At 38.3% G+C, this 25,735-nt stretch overlaps 1 protein-coding gene across 1 annotated transcript in view; it reads right to left on the bottom strand.

Moving 5' to 3' along the window:
* ROBO2 (roundabout guidance receptor 2) overlaps positions 1-18,841 on the bottom strand; it is an 882,996-nt gene extending 864,155 nt beyond the window's left edge. The window contains exon 1 of the mRNA XM_025895584.2: positions 18,696-18,841. Coding sequence (XP_025751369.1) covers positions 18,696-18,819 — 124 coding nt within the window. The 5' untranslated portion in view covers positions 18,820-18,841. The remainder of the gene's footprint in view (positions 1-18,695) is intronic.
* Positions 18,842-25,735: the final 6,894 nt, after the last annotated feature.

Here is a 25,735-nt window from a genome sequence, read left to right as displayed (position 1 = left end):
TCAGCTAATTTAAATCAGCCCAGCTCACTGATATTTATATCAAGTCAAGAGTCTGCCTCAGTTTTTTAAATCCCTTTATCTGCAGTATATAAAATACATAGAGAGCTTTGTGGGACAAAAACTGTTCATTTGGGATTGCTAATTACACAAAAGCTGGTAGTATGTAGCAAGGTATACAACACTATAGCAGGAAAGAAAACCTGCCTCCTTATTTTTATCATTTACAAACTGAAATAAATATTATTATACATAATCAACCCTCATTTTAGGACCCTTTACCATCAGGGTGCAAAGTACAACTTTCCCATGAATTACTGGAGTTTCAAAGATCATTTCTGAAATGTACATTTCGGTAAGACAAAGCATTAAAGAAAATACTAAAACCTTCACAGGAATGTTTAAGAATTCTCCTTAAAAGTCTAATTGCTCCCTTTGGAGACATAATCTATTGAGTAAATACTTATTTATAGACTTTTTAATTGGTAGATTACGTTAACAGATATTAGGATATATTTTGAACGCATACATATTGACCTTGTGGAGTCCAATGCCTCCTTATATTTAGCACATTTACTGGCAGAAAATTCTATAATTCTAATTATTAGTGAAATTGATTTTTGCAACTTCTGCAAGATTGAGTTCACATATATTTAAAGGAAATATTGGCAAACTATGTCTTTTCCCTAATAAACCATTAGGGACAGCAGCATTTCAGTCCTATTTTCAGCAACCCCTAAGCAGTCAGAAAGCCAGCTCTTTATTTTATCCTTAATCTCTGAATTAAAGCACAATAATAATAAAAATGTGTATTGGCAATCAAATTCAGCCTTTTGGAGTAAGCTCAGGAGGGAGACCTGTCATTTTAAAGGAGGGCAGAGGGAGCCTGGAGCTAACACTGCAGACCCACTGCATAACATGCAGACAACTCCTCTACCGTTTAAAACCTGCCCATAAATGAGGCACAGATTATGACAGTAGTGAAAGCATCATGGAAGACAGAGGAAAGTTAAGAAGGGGGGGAGGGCAAAGGGACCAAACAACCCAAACACCAGAAACCTCAGCGTGTAAATGAGAGGATCAAAGGGCATAGCCTGGGGTGGGAAATACACTTTTTTCCCCTCCTGTAGTGTTTCCATGGGGTTATGCTCTATTGCTTTTTGTCAGATGCTCCATCAACTATTTTCTGTATGGGAAGCCCCTTTAGTAATTAATTGTGTTTTGGTGATGAACAACTAGGGAATTGGCAGTGAAGAACCATTATAGGAAAGAGCTTTATATTATTGTGTTGTAAGAGACAGAGGCAGAACAACTTGGCAGATAACCTAATATCTGTATTTCTCAGATCTCTATGCAGCTACTAGATAAAACTCTTACTTAGCAAGAGGGCTCTGAGGTTAAATTTACCTTTCCAGAGGAGGGAAATAAAAAGATTACATTAGTAGCTGTTGGGAAGGGCAGGTCCCTCTCTATGTAGGACAAGCAAAAAATGTGAGAGACAAGTCTAGACAGTAGGTTCCATCAAAGCTGGTAGAAAACTTTGCAGACTGGTCTTTTTTTTTCGCTACCTTTCAACAAAGCTGAATTTATAAAAGCCATGGTCAAACAGATTCCACCAGCAGGTGGGAGTCAAAAATTAAAGCCCTGATCTCCAGCTTAGTCTTCCCTCTGTAGCAGTAAGCACAGGCGGTAGAGGTTATTGAACTGGATAAAAAGACAAATGTGTTGCTTCCTCCCAGACACAGTGAGTATTATGCATCACTGTCAAAAAGCCTGAATAAAAGACCTTGCCTTGGTAGCATAAATCCCCTGTGTCTGAACCGCTCTCATGAAATTCTTGAGTGCAAAACTCGTGTGGAAAGTTGCCGTACAAAAGAAAGACGCTTGGTTACGCAGCAACACCCGTTATTGCCAGCAACCTTGGAAATCAGCTGGGCTTGGCAATGGGGGCAGCAGCTGCACTTCACAACACTCTCTGTAACTGAGAAATAGCAGAAATAGCAGGTAAGGAAGAAGCAGGATGAGAAGGCGCAATAACTAAGACACTTCTCACCCAAGTAGCCACCAGTTCAAGGCAGGAGTCTTGAGACTGCCGTGCTTGCTCCTGAGCTCACAGCCAAACCACAGGAGTTCCTTTTTCCCCTCTTTCTCTCTTCTCATTCCAAGCACAAGCTAAAGAGCAAATCAAAAATCATCAGGACAACTTTGGGGTTTCTATCTTTCTTTCCTCTTGGGCCTTTACTACTTTGTGGAAGGAAGACGACAGAAATGGAAGGCTCTCACTGCCAGATTTCCCAGTTGCTGGCGTCTGGAGCCAGGAAAAGTAGCTAACGTTGCTGAACTCTGAGCAATAACTTGATCAGACGATGGAAATGCCTCCCCCCATTTTTTTCTTCTCCTCGAGAGAATAAATATGTCATTTATCGAGTTACAAAGCATACGTATAAAATCATTTAGAGTCTCAGATATTGTGTGTATATATATATATATATAATTCATATGACACATACATATATAGGCCATACACATCACACATAAGGATACATCATCTTTCTACATACCAAAGTGAGAAACAAGTAGGCAATCTGTAAAAGCCACGTTTTCCCCACAGATGGGTATATTTTCTATGAACTGATGAGATAATCACTCTTACAAAGAAACATTCCCAAGGCAGCCATATCTTCCACCAAGCCCATATAAGAGACTTTATAGAATTCAACAACTGGTTGCTTATGAGGTGATACAGAAAAAAGATATCCAGAGAGGAGAAAATGTAATATGCAAACATTTGCAATTAAAACGGCAGGAGAGGGGTTAGAGGTAGATAAGATGGATCTTAAAGTGAAGATTTCATTTCCACCTCTTGCCACATAATATTTGTTCATTACCTTTAGAAAGCAGCAAATCTTGAACTCTTTTGTCTTATGAGTTGCTGATGCCACAAGTTTCTGCTATTTTTTTTCCAGGTTTCATCTCGTTTTTCTCTTCTGGGTCTATTTATAAAACTTTTCAGGTTTTGATAAACACTCCCGAATGCAGTGCTTACAAGATGCTATTAGCATGCTAAGAACTTCAGGAAAGAGCATTACCAGAAACAAAGAAATAAGATCAATCCATAGCTAGAAAGGTTATATGCTAAAAAAAACCCCAATTAATTTAGCACAAGCATGGATACACACTGCTGGGGGAATGGAGAGACTACCTTATGGCATGAAGTTGCTTTCCACTGGTTGATGGTCTTGCAGCTGTACAGCCTCAACCCATCATTACAGAACCTTTAACTCTGTAATACTGTGCTTTTTTTCTTTCTTTCTGAAAATTATGAGAAAAGGCACCCACATGCTTTTTCCAAATGCCAGAACATATTTCATGCTGCATTGCACACAAAATTTAAAAAAAAACCCCAAACAATTAAGACAATTAGGAGTTGGAGATATTTTTCTTATATCAAGATTAGACTGCTTGGGCAATGCTTCGTACTGTTTCCCCTCTCCATTCTTTGTCAAACATGTTTCTATGTTTTACAAACTGTTTGGTGCAACAGTTTGCTTTTTTTAATGTTATAAGGGACCAAGTAGCCTCACCTAGAGATTCACATATTTGTCAGGATTTGAATGCAATTGCTAAGAGCCAATATAATTTTTAAGTTGTATCTTATTTTCTCAATCTACATTCCAGTGCATGTTGATATGTGAAAAAAATTGCCTTTAAAGAATAGCCAAAATTCAACACCATATAAACTTTAAACCAATAGGTACTTGTGGTTTTTTTCCGTTAAGAATTCAAGATCACTTTAAACACTTATGTGTTATTTTGGAGTGCTGTGTCCAGTTCTGGGCTCCTCAGTACAAGAGAGACATGGAGCTTCTGGAGTGGACCCAGTGGGGGGCAACAAAGATAATTAAAGGACTGGAGCATCTCTCTGACAAGGAAAGGCTGAGGGAGTTGTCTCTGTTCAGCCTTGAGAAGAGATGACTGAGAGAGGACCTCATCCGTGTCTGCAGGGATGTGTCAGAGTGTGGACCAGACTCTGCTCGGTGGTGCCAACTTATAGGACAAGAGGCAATGGGCATGAATTGATGCACAGAAAGTTCCACCTGAACATAAGGAAGAACTTCTTTGCTGTGCAGTGACTGAGCACTGGAACTGAATGCCCAGAGAGGGTGTTGAGTCTCCCTCAATGGAGATATTCCAGAACTGTCTGGACACTGCTTGAGCAGAAAGATTGGACCAGATGACCCACTGTGATCCCTTTCAACCTTACCCATTCTGTGACACTTCTATACTTCTTACTTCCTGTGGCTATTGAAATAGCATAAAATAAGCTCTTCCTTTCAGATGCTGAATAGAAATGAAAATCAATGTTTTTTATCATAAAAAGCGATGTAGTATTTCTACACTGATCACCCTGAAATTCTAGTCCTTAGCTTTTTCTCCTCTGTCACTTGAATTTTAGAGCAAGGACACGGATAAGGCCCATGGGAAAAAAAGCATCTCTTCTCCTAGCAATCAAGAGGAAACAAAGTACAATGTTTGCTTAAGGAGGGTGCATTCCAGACTTTCTGGAAAAAGAAAATCCCCTGAGGATTGTGCATACATTTTTTATAGTTTTCTGATGAATGAGTGATACACTGGTATAAAACATCAGCAAAAATTCCTCCCACTGATGTACTTCCTCTGACAAGTCACAGTTGTTGCATGAGCGTTTCCCCCTCATCCCTCAGTGCTTATTTCTAGTGTTTTCTGATAGTCTGCTTGCAAAACCAAAGAAAAAAAAAGGAGCAAAGGAAAACAAACAGGAGTGCTAGACTGGAAAAGACAACACTTTTAAAAGTAGTAATTAATATGACACTACTGGCTGCTTTACTTTCTGTGCTGTTTCCAGCAGGCACTGTTGATAGGGTCTGAGCCCTTGGGCCTGCAGTTGCGCCACCAGAGGTGATAGAGCTGCTTCAACATGACAAATTCTTTCTAAGGCAAGTGTAAAGAAGCTTTGATTCATATACACTGAAACTTGCTATAAGTAATGAATGATTTAGATGGAACACATTTAGCACTGTCTCAGCATGAACATTTATTACAAACATACCACAACATCTAAAGCAGTGGCAGATAGCACACCATCAATCAGAGCAGACCACCAAAACAAATTGTGCCTCATAAACTACTTTAATATGTCACAGAGCTTCCAAATATACATCACTGATCCATTTGTTACAAGGCCCAGGCTACTTTTTCTCTGACAAGTCAATGACACTTGGTATTTTCATTTATGTGTGATATCACAATGAATCTAAGGACTCCATTCACCCAAAATTAGGTTTCTGTGAGCACTGCCCTTTAAAGCTCCTCAGGCTTACACAAATCAGCACACATGGATCTTGGTAATGATGCCTGTCTACAAAGACCCATTTGCCAATGTACTTTGCCTGTATACTTTAGCAGCATCTTGCTAACTATTTCAAGTACTCTAGCTGCAGTTCCCTCAATACCCATGCAAAATTTATGGCCCATACTGATCAGAGAAGGCAGCAGCACAGTAAAAGTTTTAAAGGGCATGTGTTACATGCTGGAGAACAGATTTTTCAACTCATTTTGAAGAAGTGATTGAGAAAGGTGCTTCTAACTTCTCCTCTTTCAGCATCAGCAGAAATGCCTGTAAAATAATTCTTCAACAGAACAGCAAAAAAAATAACTCTTTATATATTTGGTCTGACAGCCTGCATTGGCTTAAAGCTTCTGTATTTTCCTTTAAGGTCTTTACAAGAGCGTAGCTGATATAAAAAAAAAAAGTTTCTTTTCCAGTGTGGAGCTTAATCAAACACAGTGCAAACCACCAAAAATGAACACTTCATTCTCCATCTCAATGCCCTTCAATGACAAGTTCTGCTTAAGAAAAATGTCTGTATGCTGCACATGCACTCAAAGTTAAGAACATATATAGATTTCAACCATTTTTTAAGAAACTTGTGTCAGAACAAAATTAGGCCAAGTGGGGGATTAAGAAATTAAGAGTCATGTTGTTTAATAGGCTTCCAAAAATCCATAATGCATTTCCCAGTCAGACATCTCTCCTTGTCCCTCAAACAGGACTGGAAAGCATACAGTTCACACAGTACGATGTAAACAGTCTTAAGGGATTTCCATCTGAATTCTATAAATTCAGGCCACTGGGCTAATGAGCTATGTGATCTGATTTTAAAACACAATTCTTCACACATTCTTTACCCACTGTTTCTCCTGAACCTAGCACTGAAACTATAACTATCTGAAATTTTAAGGAAGTTTGCGTTTTTATTAGGGTTTTCTAGACTTGTCTGAAAGTCAGTGATACCCCATGTCCATTCATTTTTAAGTATCAGATGTTACTATTTAAGCCCTATAACGTGTCATTGATCTGCATGTAAAGTGACCACTGAAATCAATGGCCTGTTTAGTGTAAAAAAATCAATGGTAGGGTATAATCCTAACTAAGTATTCTACACACAAAACTCTGCAATGCCATGTTGAATTCAGTCTTTTATGTGTGGCTACTAAAGACAGAATATTTCCTATTATAATACTAGTACAAAGAAGAGAAGCAAATCAATAAAATTAATGGCAAGTGCGGTATTGGTGGTGTGAAACGCGAAATTAATTAATCAAAGTATTCCTAACACTTTTAGAGGATATTATAGGAATAAATAAAGAAGACAAGCCATTATGATTTTCCTAAGTATGCAGTAATAGTTCTGTGTATCTTAGATTTATGTCAAAGCCACCACAAAGTAGTAACTATCTGACACCTATTATGAAGACTGAATAATTCTGTATCACATTGAGATCCAAGAAAACACTCATCTGCACTGTGACAAGCCATCATGAAAATTTGAGGTTGTAAAGCTTGAAAGAACCACAGACAGACAAACAGACAAAGAGTCTGTCTGTTCAGATGGTGTTTTATAGTCACTGCCAGCTATGGGGACATTTACTGAAAGCATCCCCAGTGGGTGGCCCAAGCAATTCTGCTTTCACAAGGGGTTTCATGGTCAACTTGGAGTTGCAGTGCAAACCACTCAGCATACAGAGGGAGCACACACAGCCCTGGTTCAAAAGGAACATAATATGTCATGACTTAATAGTGTTTGATTTCTCCCTAGTGGTTTTTAAAGCTAGAGAGTTGACCTCCTTCCTCCCTTGGTGCTTGACTGTTGACATCTCAATGTTCCTTCTTGATTAACCAAACCTCATTCTCCACTTTATTCCTTAAACTAGGTTTTTAAAGGAGTGGTCTTACTGCTTAGGGGAAAAAAAAAAAAAAAGAAAAAAGAAGAAGGAATTGGACAAGGCAGCTACATAGAACATTTAGTGAGATAGGGGGCTAAAATCCCACACCAGGCTTGGCAGCTGTGATAATGATGTATAATTTAATTGAAGCTATACTGTGATCCTCAAAAGGACTTCAGACCTTTTCCCATGTTTATATATTATTCAGGTTAATGGCAACACTGAAATAGAAAAAGCTTCTTATCTCTTAAAACTTTTATTGCAGCGAGTTCAAAACGCAGAGCTGAGTGCAGGTCTGTGTGCTTTAATACAAAGTGAAAGGAGGTTGTTTTCAGCCCGTTTTAGCGTGGCTGTCTGGGCAAAAAGACAGATGGGACTAGATGCCTTAGAAACCAGGGGTGCAGTGGCATGCATGAGAAATTTAAGGGTTTTAGTTGTTACAGAACTTCACATATCTTAGCTGTGTCTGGCCGTTATTTGTTTTCACTTTTTTTTTTTTCCTCAATAGAAGCTCACAGAAAAAGTATAAAGCCCATTAGACAAGATAAAAATCTATAGCAATCAATACAGATGGCACCTCCTTTGCATTTTGTGCAAGTTAAATGACAGATCTTACTGCACGTTTAACGCTGTTGTAAAAGCCTCTGCCTGTAGGGTTCTTGAAAACTAACAGGATAATTTACAGAAGGATGACAAGTGACTTATTTGCAGTTGTGTGGTCTGGTGCAAATTCATCCTGCAGACCAAGCAGCAAAAAGGATCAAACTTCAAGTTGGTGTTCAGTCTATGCAGAATTTACATGTGCAGAGGAATAGAGAAATAATCCAGTAATCTTCACAGGAAAGTTTTTGCTTCCAGACATTGCTTATACCATAATGCAAAACTGGAACTTGACATAAAATGATACACGTGCACAGGCCCATATAAAAAAAAAAAATAAATTAAATAATGTAACCCCAAAACACAACATCAGTGGAAGAGGGTGGTCACAGAGAGCCAGTAAAGAACTCTTCGAATTATTTTTCTATTAGAACACACAGCAAAATTTCACCCTGTGGTAACTGCCTATAGCTTTTCTGGTGATCAATGACTCACACAGCTCATCTCGTGATCTTTCCCAATATGCAAAGACAACGTAAGTGCCATTAAACATATCAGTCACTGCTGTATTCCTGCTGAAGAGATTGTGAACAGATCCATTCAGAGCTAGCAACTGCCCTTGCCATGAATCAAAAATGTGTACTGCTAAACTGATTTAGGGCCTCAAACTACATTATCTGCGAAACGAAATTACCGTGTTCGTTGTTTGGAAAGGGAATTGAAAAGACCAATATAGATCAAGTAAATTTGCATGCATAAGACATTATATTATCCTGTGTTCTCAACACATCTCACTTTCACTACATGAGGTGCACTTTTTGAGAGCACATGCAAGCTTTTGTAACACAGCTTTTGTTTAAACTTGGCTTTAAGCAACTTTATGAAGTAGCTATAAATGCCAGAGAATACATAAAAGACAATGCATCCTCTGTAATTTGAATGGTACAAAACCTCTTACCAATAATTGTGTTCCTGTCAGATTAAAGAGCAATAATTTACCATCAAAGGACACCAGAAAGAAAATTAGTCAAGATGCTGAGCCGTATTTTCCCAAGAATATAAATTAAACAAAACATATTGTCACAAACAAAGAGGTATCTAACACATTCCTCGTGATCTGCAACATTGCCTCTAACTCTCTCTATAGGAATAATTCAAGGTAACATTTCTTATTAGTAATGTTTTTCTATTTAAATACAGTGAAAAAGCTATTAAAACTGATTGAAACAAATTAATAACCCTCTTATAAATAACCTCTGTAGATAACCATGTGCAAATGATCTTTTAAAAATTAGAAGATAATTGACAAGCAGAAGAAACTGTGCACTGAAAGAAGGAGATGAGAGACAACATAACCAACGTGCAGATATAAAAATGGTGCCCAGGAGCTGTAAAGCAGAACAAGCTCTTAAGACAGCTCAAGAAGTGAAATCCCATTCATCTTGGATTTTGAAATATGCTAGGTTGCTATAGAAAGCGTAAAGTCAGACCATGTTAAGCAGAGAATTTCTCCATCTCACAATAACAAAACCAATACATTAACAAATTAGTTAGGAGGGAAAAAAAGTAGAAAGAGTATGTGTTCCTCCTAAAACAGAGAGGTTGAAATTAAGTTCTATGTAATTATTATCCAAGAGGCTTTTTTCTCAGAATGCCAAACACTGTGTCTTTGCCCTGATACACAGCAGAGCATCTCTGTCTTCACACACTGTGCTGGGAAAGTCCATCAACAACCTTAGAGAAGTTACCTTCACAACTCTACGGCAACTCCATTCTTCAACTCCCACAACCCTCACCTGTAAAATATAATTTTCCTTCAAAGCACACAATTCAACAGCATGAAGGAATTAACTGAGACTGACTTCTTTATTTCTCCTGTTTCCCTTCTGCCTATCTTCAATATTCAAAAGCAGAAGTTTACAACTTTTTTAAAAAATGAAATAGAATTTCAGCAAATCACAGTCATTCTTCATTTTTTCTCACAATGACTAACAACAGCTAGAACATTACTCAGATTTCAAGACTGTCATTTTTTTTAAAGCAGAAGCCAAAAAGTCTAGCAGGGGGGAAAAAAAATAAAAATTGAAAATGTAAAATCTGCCTCTTGTTCAGATTCTTAATGAACTTTTTACCCTTCACCATGCTCTGTAACCTTAAATTAAGAATGCATTTGTTCTTTTTGTTATTAGACATGTATTACGGATCTAAGTTTTATGTCTTCAAAATGACTTTACACATAAATTGAAAATTGTTGAATTAAGTGGTTCTTGACACCAAGCAGACAGTAAGCCATTAATACATGTTCTCTCCTAGTGTACAAACCCATACCAAGTCCATGGCTATTTGAAGAGATATAACTGTAAATAGCTCTGTGAGACCTGCTGCAATACAATGTGGAGCAAATAAGGATTGTAGACGAATTCTTGAGCCTTATCACTATCACCAGCAGCATGAAACCACCTTAACTAGTGGGAAATACTCTACAGCAATAGGAACTGCATCAGTGTCACAACTTTTCCTCTGTATTCACCACCCACAGGACTTTTCCATGCTCTCATCTTCAGATCAGTCTTTCCCCAGCTGCCTTGATCTGTTATTAGACAAGCATTACCCAGTAAGAACTGCTGTGATCGATTATCAAATAGCAAACAATTTCTCCAACTTTCAGAATAATTTTGTGGTTTTTTTTTTTCATTTCCTTAAATTTTTATATATCAAATATTACACACACTTCAATTTTTCCTCTCAATTTGGTTCTAAGCAGTGGGCAAACCATTTGCTCCTTTACTTATATTTACAAAGCTAAGGATCCCTGTTTTCTGTTTTTCCACTGTCAGTACAATGGACCTAAAAACAAGGTTAAATTGCCAGACCAAAGACATTAATCTCAGGCAGTGTGACTAAGACTGTGACTTTTCTCTTTATAAACATTCCAAAATTACTAAATACACGTTTAATGAACGCACAAAGTCCAACTGGTGGGAAGTTAATGGTTAACTAAAACAATGTCCAGTGTTAATGTGAGTATTTATTCAGCATCCTCCATGGGAAAGACAGTGAAGAATAAGAGTTTGCTGCTCCTTTGCACCACCACAGACACATCCATACTCGGAGCCACAGCAAGAATTTCACTGGTGAAGTCTCATCACAAATTATGTGAGCACAGAAACCACAGATGAAAAGGAACAGGGAGGCTGTGAAGGGTGTTGGTATTCAGAGGACATGGGAGCCCAGAGAAAAGAGGAGCTATATGCTTAGTCATATCAAAACTTTCATTTTTTGTGAGGGCTGAGAATCCTTATCTGTGGCAGCTTCTGCTGAGTGACCAGCATCTCTGGAAACAAAACATGATTTTATCTCTCTCTTGTTTGTTTGGTTGGTTTTTTTCCCCATTAATTCAAACTTCCTTATGCAAGGAAACACAGCAATGAAAAAAACACTAGTTTTAAGGGAAAACCTTAGGAAAGAGAAAAACTTTTTGATGTTTCTGAATTACTGCACTTCTCTGTGCAATACACAGATGCAACCATGAATTCGTTTCATTATTCAGTTAGTGTAAGAGGGTGAAGTTTCAAACCCAATAGGACGAAATCAGTGTTAGCATGAGAGCTAACAGGACACAATTTAGCCAAGAATAAGAGTTTTGGATTCAGATATTAAAGACTGAAAAAGTAATTTCTATTGGAGTGCTGTCATTACTGAACAGCAGATATAAAACATCAAAAGCTTTCCATTGTTGGCAATTCAAGTGTCATTTAACAAAATTAAATAATCTGTAAAAACACCATATGCCCCTGCCCCCCCAGTTTTGAATGTATTAAGCAAAGAAGTTTCCATGAGGTTATTTAGTAATGGCTCTTGAAAGAAGTAGTATACTCTCAGTACTCTTCAGATCATGCTTTGAAGTCAAAAATCAATAGTGTTGAACTGACGAACAACATTGTCCTTCAAAACTGGTAGAAAGGGAAAGCCAAAATAGCTTTTTCTCAGACACTCTGGTGTGTGTTTAAGCCTGTTCATCATTTTGAAAGAGCACATCTGATCTGTGCTCTTTCAACACCTCAAGGCAATTTACAAGTGTTCATTTTATTTGTAGACAAAAGTAAAGAGAGTTTGCTTATGCTTTCTAGTTTTCTAATGTCAATGATGCTTTATGGTGGTTCCAAAATCTGTTTTACACCAAAAAAATAATAATATGCAAATAACCAAAGGAGAGGAATGTGTATGCACGGGGGATGAAGCATTATTTAAATATTCCTTCTGTTTTATAACTATTTGATCAACATGGTTTTTAATATGATAGCAAACATTTCAAGCACAGCTCCAAGCACAGGATGTGGACATAGGATTCAAAGGAAGGCACTACCTTATTAAACTCCCTTTTTTTTTTTCCTCTTCTGGATAATCTGGAGTTGAAGGGTGAAGTTATGTAGCAACTTGAACTAACCTAAATCGAGCCAGGATCACAATCTCTTCTCTTCCCTCTTTTGTGTACTAAGTTCCCCCATGACCTGAGAGTGTACAAACGAAGGGATCACATCAGCCAGATGGATGTTATCCTCTCTTTCATACGGCTAATTGCTAACTGGATCAGCTCCCTGGGCAAGGGGGCCAGTAGATGTGGAGAAGGTAGAGGGAGATCCTGTGGACAGGACTGTTGGAAGTCGAAGGAGTCTGAAAACCTGGCTCAGACCGACTTCATCTGCTGAAGGATGGCAGCTCCTTCTCAATGAAACACCCTTCCAGCCAACGTTTTTTTCATTACAGTTTAGTTTTGTGCAAACATTGGTCTGTTCTCAAGTAGATGTTAGATCTTCCCCTCATTTCCTCTCTGGTGACTGGAATAGCCCTATCACTTTTCCTCCCTTCCAGCTGAGAAGAAAACTCTCACAAGCTTGGTTTTTCATTGCTCCCATCTCCATCATCTCTGACGGTGTGAGATGGAATACAGGTCACCAGACTTCTATAAAGTATTTCAAATGTCTTCAAAGAGATGAAAAATAGACAAGCACATATTCCAGCACAAGAATCTTCACATATCACCAGAGTCCTTTAGAATTCAGATTTGACTCTGAGAAAGGTGGTGTAAAAGAAGGTGCAAAAATCTGTTTGTTATCGTGGGACAGAGGCTAAATCTAGATCTCAAAGAAAGTAGAAATCACCCTGCATCCAAATACGCTTTTTCCTTTTAGGTATGTTCAAAGCAAAACTATTAGAACATCTTGGGTACATCAAATCACATACTGTGTGTAGTCACACACTTTATGTACTTGCAGTCAAACTAAAACTGCAGATCCACAGTTACAGTACTCAGTTTCTAAAATTAGATTTTTAGATCCTTAGCTGTGCATAAAGCACCTCCTCAAATATATTGAGCTTCCTCTGAAGTTAAAAAATTTGTGAATTTTTTACCACTTGAAATCAGGTTGCCCTTACAAAACACAGGGAAATAATTTTAGGACCCCGAGTCTGAAACTTTTGGTCAGCATTTCATAAGCTTTTCCAGTGTACAAGTGTGTAGCAACATATTTAATGTCCTATGATTTAAGAAATACTGTCAGTCATACAACTGTAGACTGACATTATCATACATAGAAATGATAATGTATTAAAAATAATTAATGTACTTTATCCTTGAGATTACATAAATAAATTACTTAAATTAGATAAATGGCAAACAGTATAAAGTGTTGCCCTAAAAATCTCATAAAGTGCACAGTGAATCATACCAGGACAACTGGCTGTGCTTTCCAAGCGCTGCAACTCAACCACCACATCAAAAGCTCCATTTTACCGTGTCCAGCCAGACCCCTCATGCCTCACAACAACTCACACTGAAACCCAGGCTACCTGGGTCCACAAAAATGCCTCCTTCCTACTTTTCCTTCTTCAAAGGTCCCAGCCTCCATCCCTTTATCCTCACAACCCTGCAGATGTGAGAGAAATGAGAACAAGTACCTCCCGATGAAAAAAAATAAAAGCTCTGTAAGCTCCCCCATGGGGGAAGTGAACAGTATTGCTGAGAGGCTGCCAAGAAGACATCGAAATGTCTCTAACAATTCACGGTGCTTGTGATGTGTGGGACTTTGTGACTGTGCAGAGGCACTCCATTAAAAAATGCACAAAGTCTCAAGGTCCTGTTTTCACCAAACTCAGTGTGTGTGCACCACAGAGTTGTTCTGCAGGCAAAGATCCATGTACTTGAGATATCTGGGTGTCCAGAGCTATTATGCAACCAGCAGCAGCCTGGTAACAGCCCTCCAACTCTAATACTCTAGCCATTATTCTAATAATCTAATACTTTACCTCCAAATTTGGAAGATCTGAGGGGTATCTACTTTCTGTATGGAAGCAGCTTTATAGAAATTCTCTCTTCTTGGTTAACCTTTACTTATGCTTTTAAAAACATTTAAAATAATGTTGATGGATTACATTCATCTTAAATAATACATGTGTTGTTCAATCTATAGGGAGACAATCTCACACACAGAGCTTTGTATCACCCTTACCAGTAATGCCTAGCCAGTGACACTTAAGATTTCTCACACTGGTACCTTTTGCCATAAAAATGATTAAACTGCCATAGAGCTGAAATTGGAACTGAAATATAAGGCTGGATCACTTGCATAATAAACTTTGATTTAGTCATTAAAGAGATTATTGCTTCGCTTCTGTGTAGACCATAAGGACAGTCACCACCCTCATCTAGTTCTTTGGGTTGATGCCCTGTGGTTACATTTTATTTTTATTTCTCCAATTTTATCACAAGTAAATCAAATCACACTATAAGTTCTGAAAATGGAAATCCTTTTGGAGAAGTATGAGGTAGAAATGAGCAAACAAACCTCTGGGGAGAAAGCATACCTAACCTGCACTTCCCAGCTCCAGCTCAGGACCCTTCCCTCTGAAGTCTTTTCATCTCAAATTCCTCTCCCCAGTCCTCAAGGTCTTTTCTGCCCTTGGGGGGTGTTGCCATCATTGCTGTCAGATTGTATTCTTATGCCATGGCACCCTGGGATGTGCAGTCTCCCTGTGCTCCTCTATTGGGGTTCACATCATACCCAAGGACCATCCCAAAGTGTCTCAGTCATTCCAGTTGGAAGATGGACCAGGTCCTGTTATATGGAGACCACCATGTAAAGAGTGAGGTTCTTCAAAGGTGTCCAACAGTCTGAGTGGGCACAGTTATGCCCCAGATGGAACATGGGAGTTGTTTCCAAGGTGAGTAAAGGGTTTATGTCCTCCAAGAGGGGTTGTCCTCACTCTTTCTCTGAATCCTTTCTGTCGCACAGCCTTCCACAAAGTTATAAAACGCACTGACATCTACCAGCAGACAAGCATCACGTGTGATTTTGTTCTCCCCATGCATTCTGCTGTTTGCCAGGTGAGATAGCACCCACCACACACAGCACAGGACGGGTGCTGCCCTTGCCAGCCCCTCAACCAGGCTGTGGTCCCTGCAGTGAGTGTGGACACAACCACTTTCTCCCACTCATTTTGGCTTGTGCTGCTTATCCAGCATGACACAAAATGAACACACCCAGGAGACATCTGCTGTTGCCAGGAGATCTGTGAATTCCCATCACTGCCCCAGTTTTCCTTAGTCAGGACTTACTACTACTTTGTTGCTGGTATGGGTGAAGTGTTGGGAGGGTTCCAAGCACGACACAAATGGATGGCTTGTTCCCAATCTACAGATGCTTCCAGGTGCCATTGGACAGACACAAAGCACATCCACGTGCATACAGCTGGATGAACTCAAAACTCACTTTTGCCCCCCTCACTATGATATATGACAGAGTTAAAACACTGTGGAAACAAATTTAGAAGGGGATAGGCATTAGCAGTGCTTGAAATCTACTTTCTGATTTAAGGTAAACTCAAAACAGTACTTAATCTCCTTTTTCTATTTTTTTTTGTTTCCATATTATAAATCCTTCTTATAAACTTGAACCACAGTACGTTATTTTGGCTCAAAGGGAAAAAGAAAATGCAGTTGATTTGTACTTTCAGGTTCTGATTTCAGACTCCAGTTTATCTTGATCATTAGTTTATAAATCCTGGTTTAAAGCACTTGTAGAGACTGTATTCCAGTGAATTATTCTGAAAGGTTTTCTGAAGTGCAGACTTAAAAACACCTAGAGAAGAAAATAGTATCTTTACTTTTCTCCAGGCCCACATATAGGACTCATTTTACTGCCTGACACCAGACATTGAAACTAAATCAGGAGGTGGTTTCTACCCATAATTCCATTTTCATGTAGTTGTATGTGGATAGATTCTTTTTTTTCTGTTTGAGTGAATTCCAAGGAGAAAAACACAGGTGGATAGAGGTGAGTTTGTCATAAATGGAGAACTACACAGCAAGACCACAGAAAATATCTTCTCAGGGCTTGTAACTTCAGCAGTGATGTTTTTCATTAATTATACCAGAAAAATTTCCAGATTCATTAGCCTGCACTTGTACTGATCATGATCAGGGTCAACCCAGCCACAGAAGAGCAACACTTTCCAAAGATGCCTATACTTTGCAGCACTGTTGGAACAAAATGTGGTACATAAAAACTTTAGAGGATGGTCTAAATCAGCTATTACTGTCCACTACGGACACTGACTTCAGCACAGGTAGTATTATGAGTCATACAGTGCATTTCCAGCTGCATTTATCCATCTTCACCCTTCCCCTCTGAACAATACAGCTGGAAGTTGGTATGCAGGTCTCTGGCTCTCCTGAATCTCTTAAAAATGAAAATAATTAAAAAAAAAAACAAAGTCTGTTTCCATTTTGGGATGGGCTTTCCAGTGAGCTGCAGTGGAGAAGTTCGCATGCTGAAATCTCACTAAGAGACAACAGGAATTCCGTGTGCACACCAATAAAAAACTCACATCACTGATACATAAGCAAAAGCTGATCCTTAATGGTTAATGGAAAGGGGAGGTGCATACATTACGTTTTGGAGGTCAGAAACACTCAGACATTATAACACCTGTCTTCTGACACATCCTGAACTTGAAACTTTCACCAGTAACCAGGCATCATCTTCAAGTCACACAGCTCTCACTGTAATATCTACCTAGGAAGCAAACTACTGCACAGCAGCTCTGTCTAATTTTTTGCTGATTCAGAGCTTCGAGTAAACAAGACAAATTGCTTCTTAGCCTCCTTGAAACAGGTATCTCCCTTACAGTTTGTTTCAGCTGCAAGAAACACTTCCAAGAAAAGCAAAAACCTGTATTAAGATATTTTTTTTCTGCAGTCAGAGTCATGGATTATTTTCTACCTATGCTAAAAATTCCTAAGTGCAGCTCTTTACCTCTGTCAGGGAGTAGGTAAGAGACCAAAGCAATACAGCCCTCATTTACCAGATTTAATTGAAAATGGGAGAAAGGGGAAAAAAAGTTAACAGCATTTTTTAAATCCCAGGAACCTGACAGTGACTTATATTCCTAACCCACATACCTCTGAGAGGAGGTCACGCTGCCCAGAGTAAATAACAGCCTGTAATTTGCAACGAGGATACCCAGCAGCAGCACTGTGAGACACATGTGATAATGTGATTTACAGGATCAGGAAATAATTTTCAGATATACTGTGCTGCATCAACAGTCCAGGTTAAACATGTGCTGCAACTTTTTCCCTTGAAGGTACAGTAGCTGGAAGATTAAATGCAACAAAAGGAAATACGGGGGGGTGGGGGGTGGGAGGGAGGAGTCTCCTGCTGAGATGTTGTGATAAATTATTAAAACTTCTTTTTAATGTTGATGCTACTCTTTAACCTCAGATCACAATACTGACAGCAGAGAGAAACTGGAAGTGCTATTAAAGCTGTGATAAACACACCATGCTGTGGCAACACTTGTAAGGGGAAAAAAGAAAAAAAAAAGGGAAAAAAAATCCTGGGGGTGCCTCCAATCAGCAACATCAACAAACAACCAGGGAGAAAATATCAAGCTATCTACAGTCCACAGTCCTTCAGTCCCAATATTCATGAGATACCATTTATGCTCACTGGGTTATATTTGATTATGAGACCTCAATAACCCATGTTTTCCATAAACAAATGTCATGCAAGGAAGCAAAACAAAGTGAACTTTATGAAAAGGCACATTTAGTGAACTGTTCACAGCACACACAGGGTAAATCTTCTCAGCAGTTTTTAACAGAAGAGGAAAATGGATTACTGCCTTCAAAAATCATAAGTGTTTTCTCAACACAGCATTTTTTTTTTATAAAGTTAATGCAATTTATCTTTATTAACACATCAACACTGACATAGCCAGTCAGCCAATTAGTGCTGCTGGCAGTGCATTTCACAACATTCATGTACTCTAAAAAAAAAAATGTCTGTCTAGTCATTTTTGCCACATACACTAACAATTCTGGACTCAAGACAGGCTGCTTGCTTTCTCTCTCTTTCTCCAACATTTAACCCCCTATGATTGGGGTAACAGCCCTTCCAATAAAGCCACAAGCGTCCCAGAGGCTCCGTAATGAAAAGAACAATCTGAATTCTCACAATCTGAAAAAACACCGATTTCTAAATATCATACATTTATTTGTACAAAGGCCTTAAACATTATCCTGCTAATGATGCAAGGCAAAGAAAAATTCCTGCAAGGAATATGTGCCTTACAGAGTCAGTCAAGCAAACTAACAAGAAAACAAATTAAACTCCATGCTCTCTTTTTAGCATCCTATAGCAAGCCCACACAGCAACCTCAAATCTGAGTCACTCCAAACAGCACAGGTATTCTCCTTAGCTTACCTTTAATACAGCTTTTTTAGAATCTTAGCCAGACATCCATCACAAAAACTTTTCCTTTCCACTTACCCCCCTTCCAGTGTTTGCCTTTGGTCCTGCTAAGCTTGCTCAGGGTTGGTCCAGAGAAGAGCAACATCAAAATGAAAAGAAGTTCAAGCATAGTGATTTTCCCCCTTTTCACTGATGATAACATTTCCACAAGTTATTTTAAAAAAATATATAAAAAAAAAAATCTTACATCTTCTCTCCCACTTTCTGTTTGCTCAAGAAGGAGTGATTAATCACTGAAAAATTAGAGCAAGGAGTAGGTTTGCTCTCCTCAGACGTTGAAGTAATATCTCAGTGATGTAGCCCTGAGGAAAGCCACATTTCTCACTGATCCGGTTTTTCCCACACAACATGCAGCCGGCACCGCTGCTACTACAGTAGCTATAAAATAATTTCTGCTCCTCACTTTGGTTTCTGTGGGAATATATTCCTCAGCTTGCAGCGTGAGCTTGATTGAAAATGATAAAAACAGTAATGCTTGTGTCCAGCAGAAAAGAGGAAAGATGTCAGGATTGTGAAAAAAGATGAGAAGCAGTTGTACTGACAGCTTTAAGCCTGTCTGTCTGATCCTAATAGCTGTGCAACCAACCAAATTGCTCTTTTAAGAGTAATAAGGCTTCAGTGAAAGCTGGTGTCACTGCCACTTGGGTAGGTAGTGCAGGGCTTGAAAATCACCAAGGAACCTGCTAGAGATAACGACTGCCACGGTCCCAGCTCCGAACGCAGAGGGCTGAGCAGAATACAGTATGCACAGGGAGCATTTAATCTCTATTGTGTGCAGGAGATTTCCTGCTTTACAGTGTGCCACTGCTCAGGACTTTTGACTGCATTTTCTTAAGGCTTTTTTTCATATTTTAAACTGAAATGCAAGCTTCGACACACTAATCACTTGCAGCATTCCTGAATTACTGCATGGGAAAAATCCTGCACGCTTGCCTTTTTTTTTTTTTTTTTTTTTAAGTAACAAACAGGAAGAACAAATTCTTAGCAGTAGCAGCAATCTTTTTGCTGCACAGAGCAGCTATGCATTTTATATTTTCACACTGTCTGTCCTTAGGATCTCCCAAATCCAGAGAGGTGGGGGCAGGGGGTGGAGAGAGAAGGAAAGAGAAAGGGGACATTCAGAAGTACACGTTTTCAAAACAACAGATTTTAGTCGATTTTTCATTTAATAGGTGTTACTGCCACAGAAATAACCTACATCTACAGATGTCTGTATTTTAGAATGCTGAAGAGGGATCAGTAAACACAAGACTTTCTGCGGAAAATTTTGTATTTTCAAAAGGGTGCTCCAAGAAAGATTCCTGACATTCAGACTGCTCAGTCTTGAGATGCCCAGTGCTTACTTAAGTATGCCCAAAAGCTTGAATTCATCTCCAGTTTGGCATTTAGTTGCTTCCATATAAGCATGCAGTACTCAAATCAATGAGCCACAAACCTTGTGCTGTAGATTTATACAAATAAAAAAATCAATGTCTTTGGAATGACAAAGCAGTGATGGTCACAAATTCCCTGAAGTTATCACATTTGCAACCACAGACATGATGCCCTTTTCAGCACAACATTAAAAAGATGATATTAATAAATCTGAAGCCTTGCTTATTCATCTGAATAAAGAATGATATTTTGACTGATGGAGACAACCATGAACAAGTAATATATGTTCAGAGATTTTTTTAAACAAGCAGCATGTAACATCACAAACAGGAAATATTTGGATTTCGCCACCACCCCATCAACTATAAAAAAATCTTTTATTTTATTTTTAAGTTCTACAATATATTTATGGACTTGTTAGAGGATGTAGCATTTGCATTTAGACAGAAAACAAACACATGCTGATGTACAGTAGTTTTTTATCCCTCTGTGCATTAATTTTTAAAAGTCATAAGACAGTTTACCAGATGCTGAGTCTGAAACATCAAGGATGATGTTTATGGCTCTAAGTTGCCAAAAATTGGGTCAGCATCTATCATGCAGAGTCACTAAGCTGCAGTTTCTTGTGTAAAATTTCTCCATCAAGACATTCTTAATCACCATTCTCATTGCTAATAATTAAAACACCATTTCTTCTATTTCTCTCCCAACTGTTACCAAAACAAGGCTGGCAGACACTTGTGTTCATTTTGAACGCCTCTGTAACACTCTCCTGAAACTAGCACCATACTGGCACCTTGGAGAATCAGAAAAATTTCAAAGTTTCAAACTTTTGATGTCCAGATAATAAGATGACTTTAAATGGAAAAACTACCAGCCCCCCCCCCCCCCCTTAAGTACCATTATGCAAATTCAGTAACTTAAAAGTCTCTGTCAGCTTTCTGCCAGCTCTGACACGTGCCTCCAGCAGCAGCAACAGCATCAGGTATGGCTTGAGCAGCAGCTCAAGTGATATGGCAGGAGAAGGAAGGACCATCCAATACAGGAACATAAAGAAAACCACAAGAGCTGCAGGCCATGGGCATGCTTGGTTCAGTCTAATGCCAGAGGCGCCCAGACTTCCACTCTGCTAATGGTTTTCTGGGTTATTTTACAAAAGGTAAATTATTAAATCCATTTAGGATTCTATTAGAAGTGAGCAGGCAGACCTTCAGGGAAACATAGAAAAAGTGTCACTTATGAAATTTAGTGGGTTTTTAATGTCCTCATTTCTAGGTTCATAAGTATTTCAGTTTTGCAGAGTTGAAATGCCTCCAGAGAAAGGATATAGTTTTAAGAAAGATTATACAAACTTCATAGGGTGAAACATCAGAAAGACAAGTAAAAGAAACCCAACATTTATTTTTCTTTCAAGCATCGTGATTTTTAAGCCAACATCGTGTTTTAGAGATGTAAAGGAACTGATTTGTAATTCTACTTCATGCTTTGAACGTGCAGTACTGGAAACAGAGAGAAAAGTAAGCAATCTAAAGTCTACCTTTGTGTCTGTAACTATTACAACAAAAATTCCTCTGAGAGCTACAAGACACCATTTTAGCTAAATGCCCCTGACATCAAACCAGTCCTTGTCCTTGTCAGGGTCTCTCACACCCTCCAAGGTCCTCCATGACAGCTTACACCAGTCATGAGTATGAGACTATTTCATACTTTCCAAGCACAGAAGAACTTGTATATCATGACAGACCAAATGTTGGTCTTGTCTGGCATCACACCCTCGGTAGTGGGCAATCTGGGATGCTTATGAGAAAAGCACAAGAACGATAATAAAGAGTTAGTGGAGCTTTCCATTTACCAAATGCTGCTTGTGAAAGGCTTTGAAATTCTTAACTACAGATTCTATGTCACAGCTATTAAGCTTGATTAGAGAGTGACAGACCTGTACTTCTTGACTTTGTCTAGCTCCTTTTTTGATTCCTTTTTTATGCTTTTCTCAATGCCCATAGGCCCTATGCCATGAGTTCCACATATTTAATTACTTGCAACCTGAAAAACAAAATTCCTCTTGTTTCTTTGAAAAATATATCTCATCATTTTATTGAGATAATTTAGGGTCTTCCTCATTAAAATGAAAAAAAATCCTGTTCACCTTTCCTCATATTGAGGTTTTCCAACATACATTTTGTACAACTTGTTCCAGTAAGAAAATTCCTATCCTAGTCTTTTCTCAGACTAAAGATGTTCCATACTCACAACTGTCCTTACTGCCTTCATCTTAAGTGTATCCAGTTCCAACTTAGTGCTTATGAGATGAAGTCAAAAGAAAGCCTGCAGTTTTCAAGATGAAATATCAGTTGCATATTCTCTCCCTCACTCCACTCATGAAGCCAAAGGGCAGCAGCTATGATTAAGCTGGAATAATGTTTATAAATGCCTACAACATTAATGAATACAGAGGTTCTCTTTAATTAACAGATTTTTAGGATGTTTACTCAGGGGCAGCATACTTCAGCAACCTAAATAACAAACTACCAGTGAGATACTCTGGAAAAAATATACTCAAGTTAGTTTAATCTGCAGTTGGTGTAACCAGTTATTTTGGACACCCTTCCTTTCCATATTTTCCATCTTTACTAATGGTTATCTGGCACAAAAGACTGCTGGTATAAGTACTTGATTAAAATCCTCAAGCCTAAATAAATAGCAATAACTTCACAGAAGCCTGAACATCAGAGGTCCTGCGCAACATGGTCTTTTAAGGGTGATACCTTGGAGAGGTCTGCTGCTTTCAGACTATAGGAGGGATAGACAGAAGCCTGGACAGTTTGCTTGCTGATGTGCTTTCTGCCCCTTTATATTTGCCATCCAGATTCCATTGCACTATGGGGAGAGTTAAGGCCTTACTCAGGATCCCTCAGGAACACTTTGACCAAACCCAGCATTCGGCAGTGCAGCATTTTTCATTGTACTTCCTGGCACTTTGTACTTGTGGCATTGTCTTAATATTTGGAGAAGCTCAGGAAGAATTGCAGCCTTCACTTTTCCCATTTCAGAACACTGGACTATCAAAATGAAAAATTAAAGAGATTGCAGAAAAGAAAATGGAAATAACTGCTTAGAGAGTCATGACTAGGAAGAGAAGGGCTGCAAACAGAAAATGAAATGCTCACCCCCTACCCCAAGAAGTAGTAAATATTTTATTTTGTCCTATCTTTCTCCTGTTTGATTCTTCCAAAGATCCCACACAGCCAGCATTTGGCAGCATGAAAATGCCCATGACTAAATGAACTTTGCAAAAGGAATATAATCAACACCAAACACTACAAGATGGAAATATCGCATCCCTTCGTTGTAGGCATGAAGGATATCTTTCCTCTCCCTCCCTCACCATACACAGAGGCCCAAGTTGCCGTAAGCCATAATTAATTCAGTTCTTTTTAGGCATGAAAATTGTTTTGATTTTAAATACTTTCAGCTTAAGGCATTCTAAATATCTGTGGAAACCTCCTGGGGATTTCTGTTAGCCACAGACACCAATGGAAGCAACATTTTTGGGTACTTGCGACACAATACAATGCCAAATAAATACAGAGACTTCTTAAATCAAAAATATATCTGAAATTCCTTCCAGTTCATGTGATTTCCAAGGATCAAGAAACCAGTGCTTGCTCAGGGCAGAATCTGCACTTCCATTGCAGGTAAAACTTAAAACCCACTTATATTCCCCCTTTACGAATATAACAAAATAAGATGAAGTTCTGACCATCACTTCATGCCAGTCCCCAAATACTCTGTTCATTTTGGCTTTTGATGGTAATAAAGACTCACAAAAGGGTCTCTCTTCTCCATAACTAACTAGTAGCTCTGGTTCTTGCATAAGACAACAGGAAAGTTTGATGTATAGCAATATACTAATTTTAGTGAGGTAGAAGTAACACATCAATAAAACAAGGACAACAAGTCCAAGATTCCCATTGCTACACCAAGGATTTTTGTCTTGGTTATGTTTAGGGGCCTAAGATCTTTCCAATACTCTTCAAATTATATAATGTAGAATGAAGAAATGCATGAAAGCTATTATTTTGTACTTGTCAATCAGGATTTATCTTAGGTTTATATTTAAGTATAATAGGAATGATAATAATTCTCTTTGAATTTAGCAATTATTACAGTCTTAGTTATGCACCATTTCAGTTCAAAAAGTATAAATTCGCTTGATGGAGTTTGTAGGCAACAACAAACTGCTTAAATATTTAGTAAACGTTGACAAAAAGTCAACTTGTAGCTTTTTCAATATTTTTAATAAAATTATGAATTTGGAAAATCTTATCCACTTCATTAAACACAAACATTCTAAACTCTTTCAGCACTGACAACATGCTATACTCTTATTTTGAAATGTAATTGCTAAACTGCATCTACCTAATAAATTTATTGCTGTCTATGTATAGCATAAACAATACATGCGGTTAAAATATAATGCATTAAAATAGATCTAATTATATGCAATAATATATAATAATTGTTATTTATTTAATAACACAAATTGTTAAACAAATACATGTGCTGTTTTCCAAGAAACTGCTTTGGTAAGAAAAACACTATATGAAGTCATAAATCACAACAGGAGGTATAATCACTAATGGACACTTTACTGAGTTTTGTACTACACACTGAAAATGCATTTCTGGTTTTGAAAAGGGGGAAGTCTTAACTCACCTTCCATGACACTTAAAAGCTTTAATTTTTTAATAAAAAAATTCTAGTTATCATTCACAGGAAAAAATATGTCCAGATCACATTTCATTTTTTAAATAGATCTTTAAATTGGAAAGTCTCAAAGCGTTTTGTGTGTTTTCCAGTTTATTGACTTCTTTGGGATTATTTTAGACCTAATCTTTAAATTCTTTTAGACCCAGGCTTTAAATTTTTCTATGTACAACTTTGAAGCCACAAAATACCGATCTGGTCCTTTCCTCCTGCTTCCCATCAATTTTTGAAGCGCTTTGGCACTGCAATACCCAGTAGCCCCATTAGGAAGAATTGAATAACACCAATCAATCAAATATCTCCGGATGTAATCTACAGAAATTAAACATGGAAAAGACAAGCTAAATCATAGGCTATTTTGTACCTGCATAAAATAAAGATGTGGGAAGACAAGTTCTGCTGGAAAATGGAATTAGATAGGATCCGAAATTTTAGATCAGAAAGAAAAGAGGATCAAGGTGTGGCAGAGATCATTCAGGAAACACTGCTGGTGACAAGAGATGCATCTGCTTTCTCTGAACACATATTGATCTGGTCGGTTTTACGTTCAGGACGCCTCCAGTGTTGCTGAAGGTGTCACGTTTCAGGTGACTTGAAACAATGAAACTCTGACTAATTGCGGTTATTAAAGATATTAGCTGGCTTTTCCTTTTATGGGGTATTGAAGGTTCCCTGAGGACACATTCAAGACAAAAGGTGTAACGGTGACTCCACAGTTCTGTCTTTGAATTCCGAAGTACTCAAGTGAAGAATCCCATTTGCCAGCTGGGATTCCAGGTACAAACTGAAAATACCAACAATTACCAGACAAGGGTGCAATGTGTCACTACGAAAGCCATGCCAAAGTACCACACTGCTTATACACCTTTAAACCCTGGAGTAACCTTTCTGAAGAGCCCCAGATTTGCAACCCACTT

The sequence above is a fragment of the Manacus vitellinus genome, unplaced genomic scaffold (genome assembly GCF_001715985.3).
Source record: "Manacus vitellinus isolate BGI_N305 unplaced genomic scaffold, ASM171598v3 scaffold_34_pilon, whole genome shotgun sequence".
Taxonomy (NCBI): Eukaryota; Metazoa; Chordata; class Aves; order Passeriformes; family Pipridae; genus Manacus; species Manacus vitellinus.
Note: the sequence above shows the minus strand (reverse complement) of the source record. Positions and strands in the feature narration are given on the sequence as shown.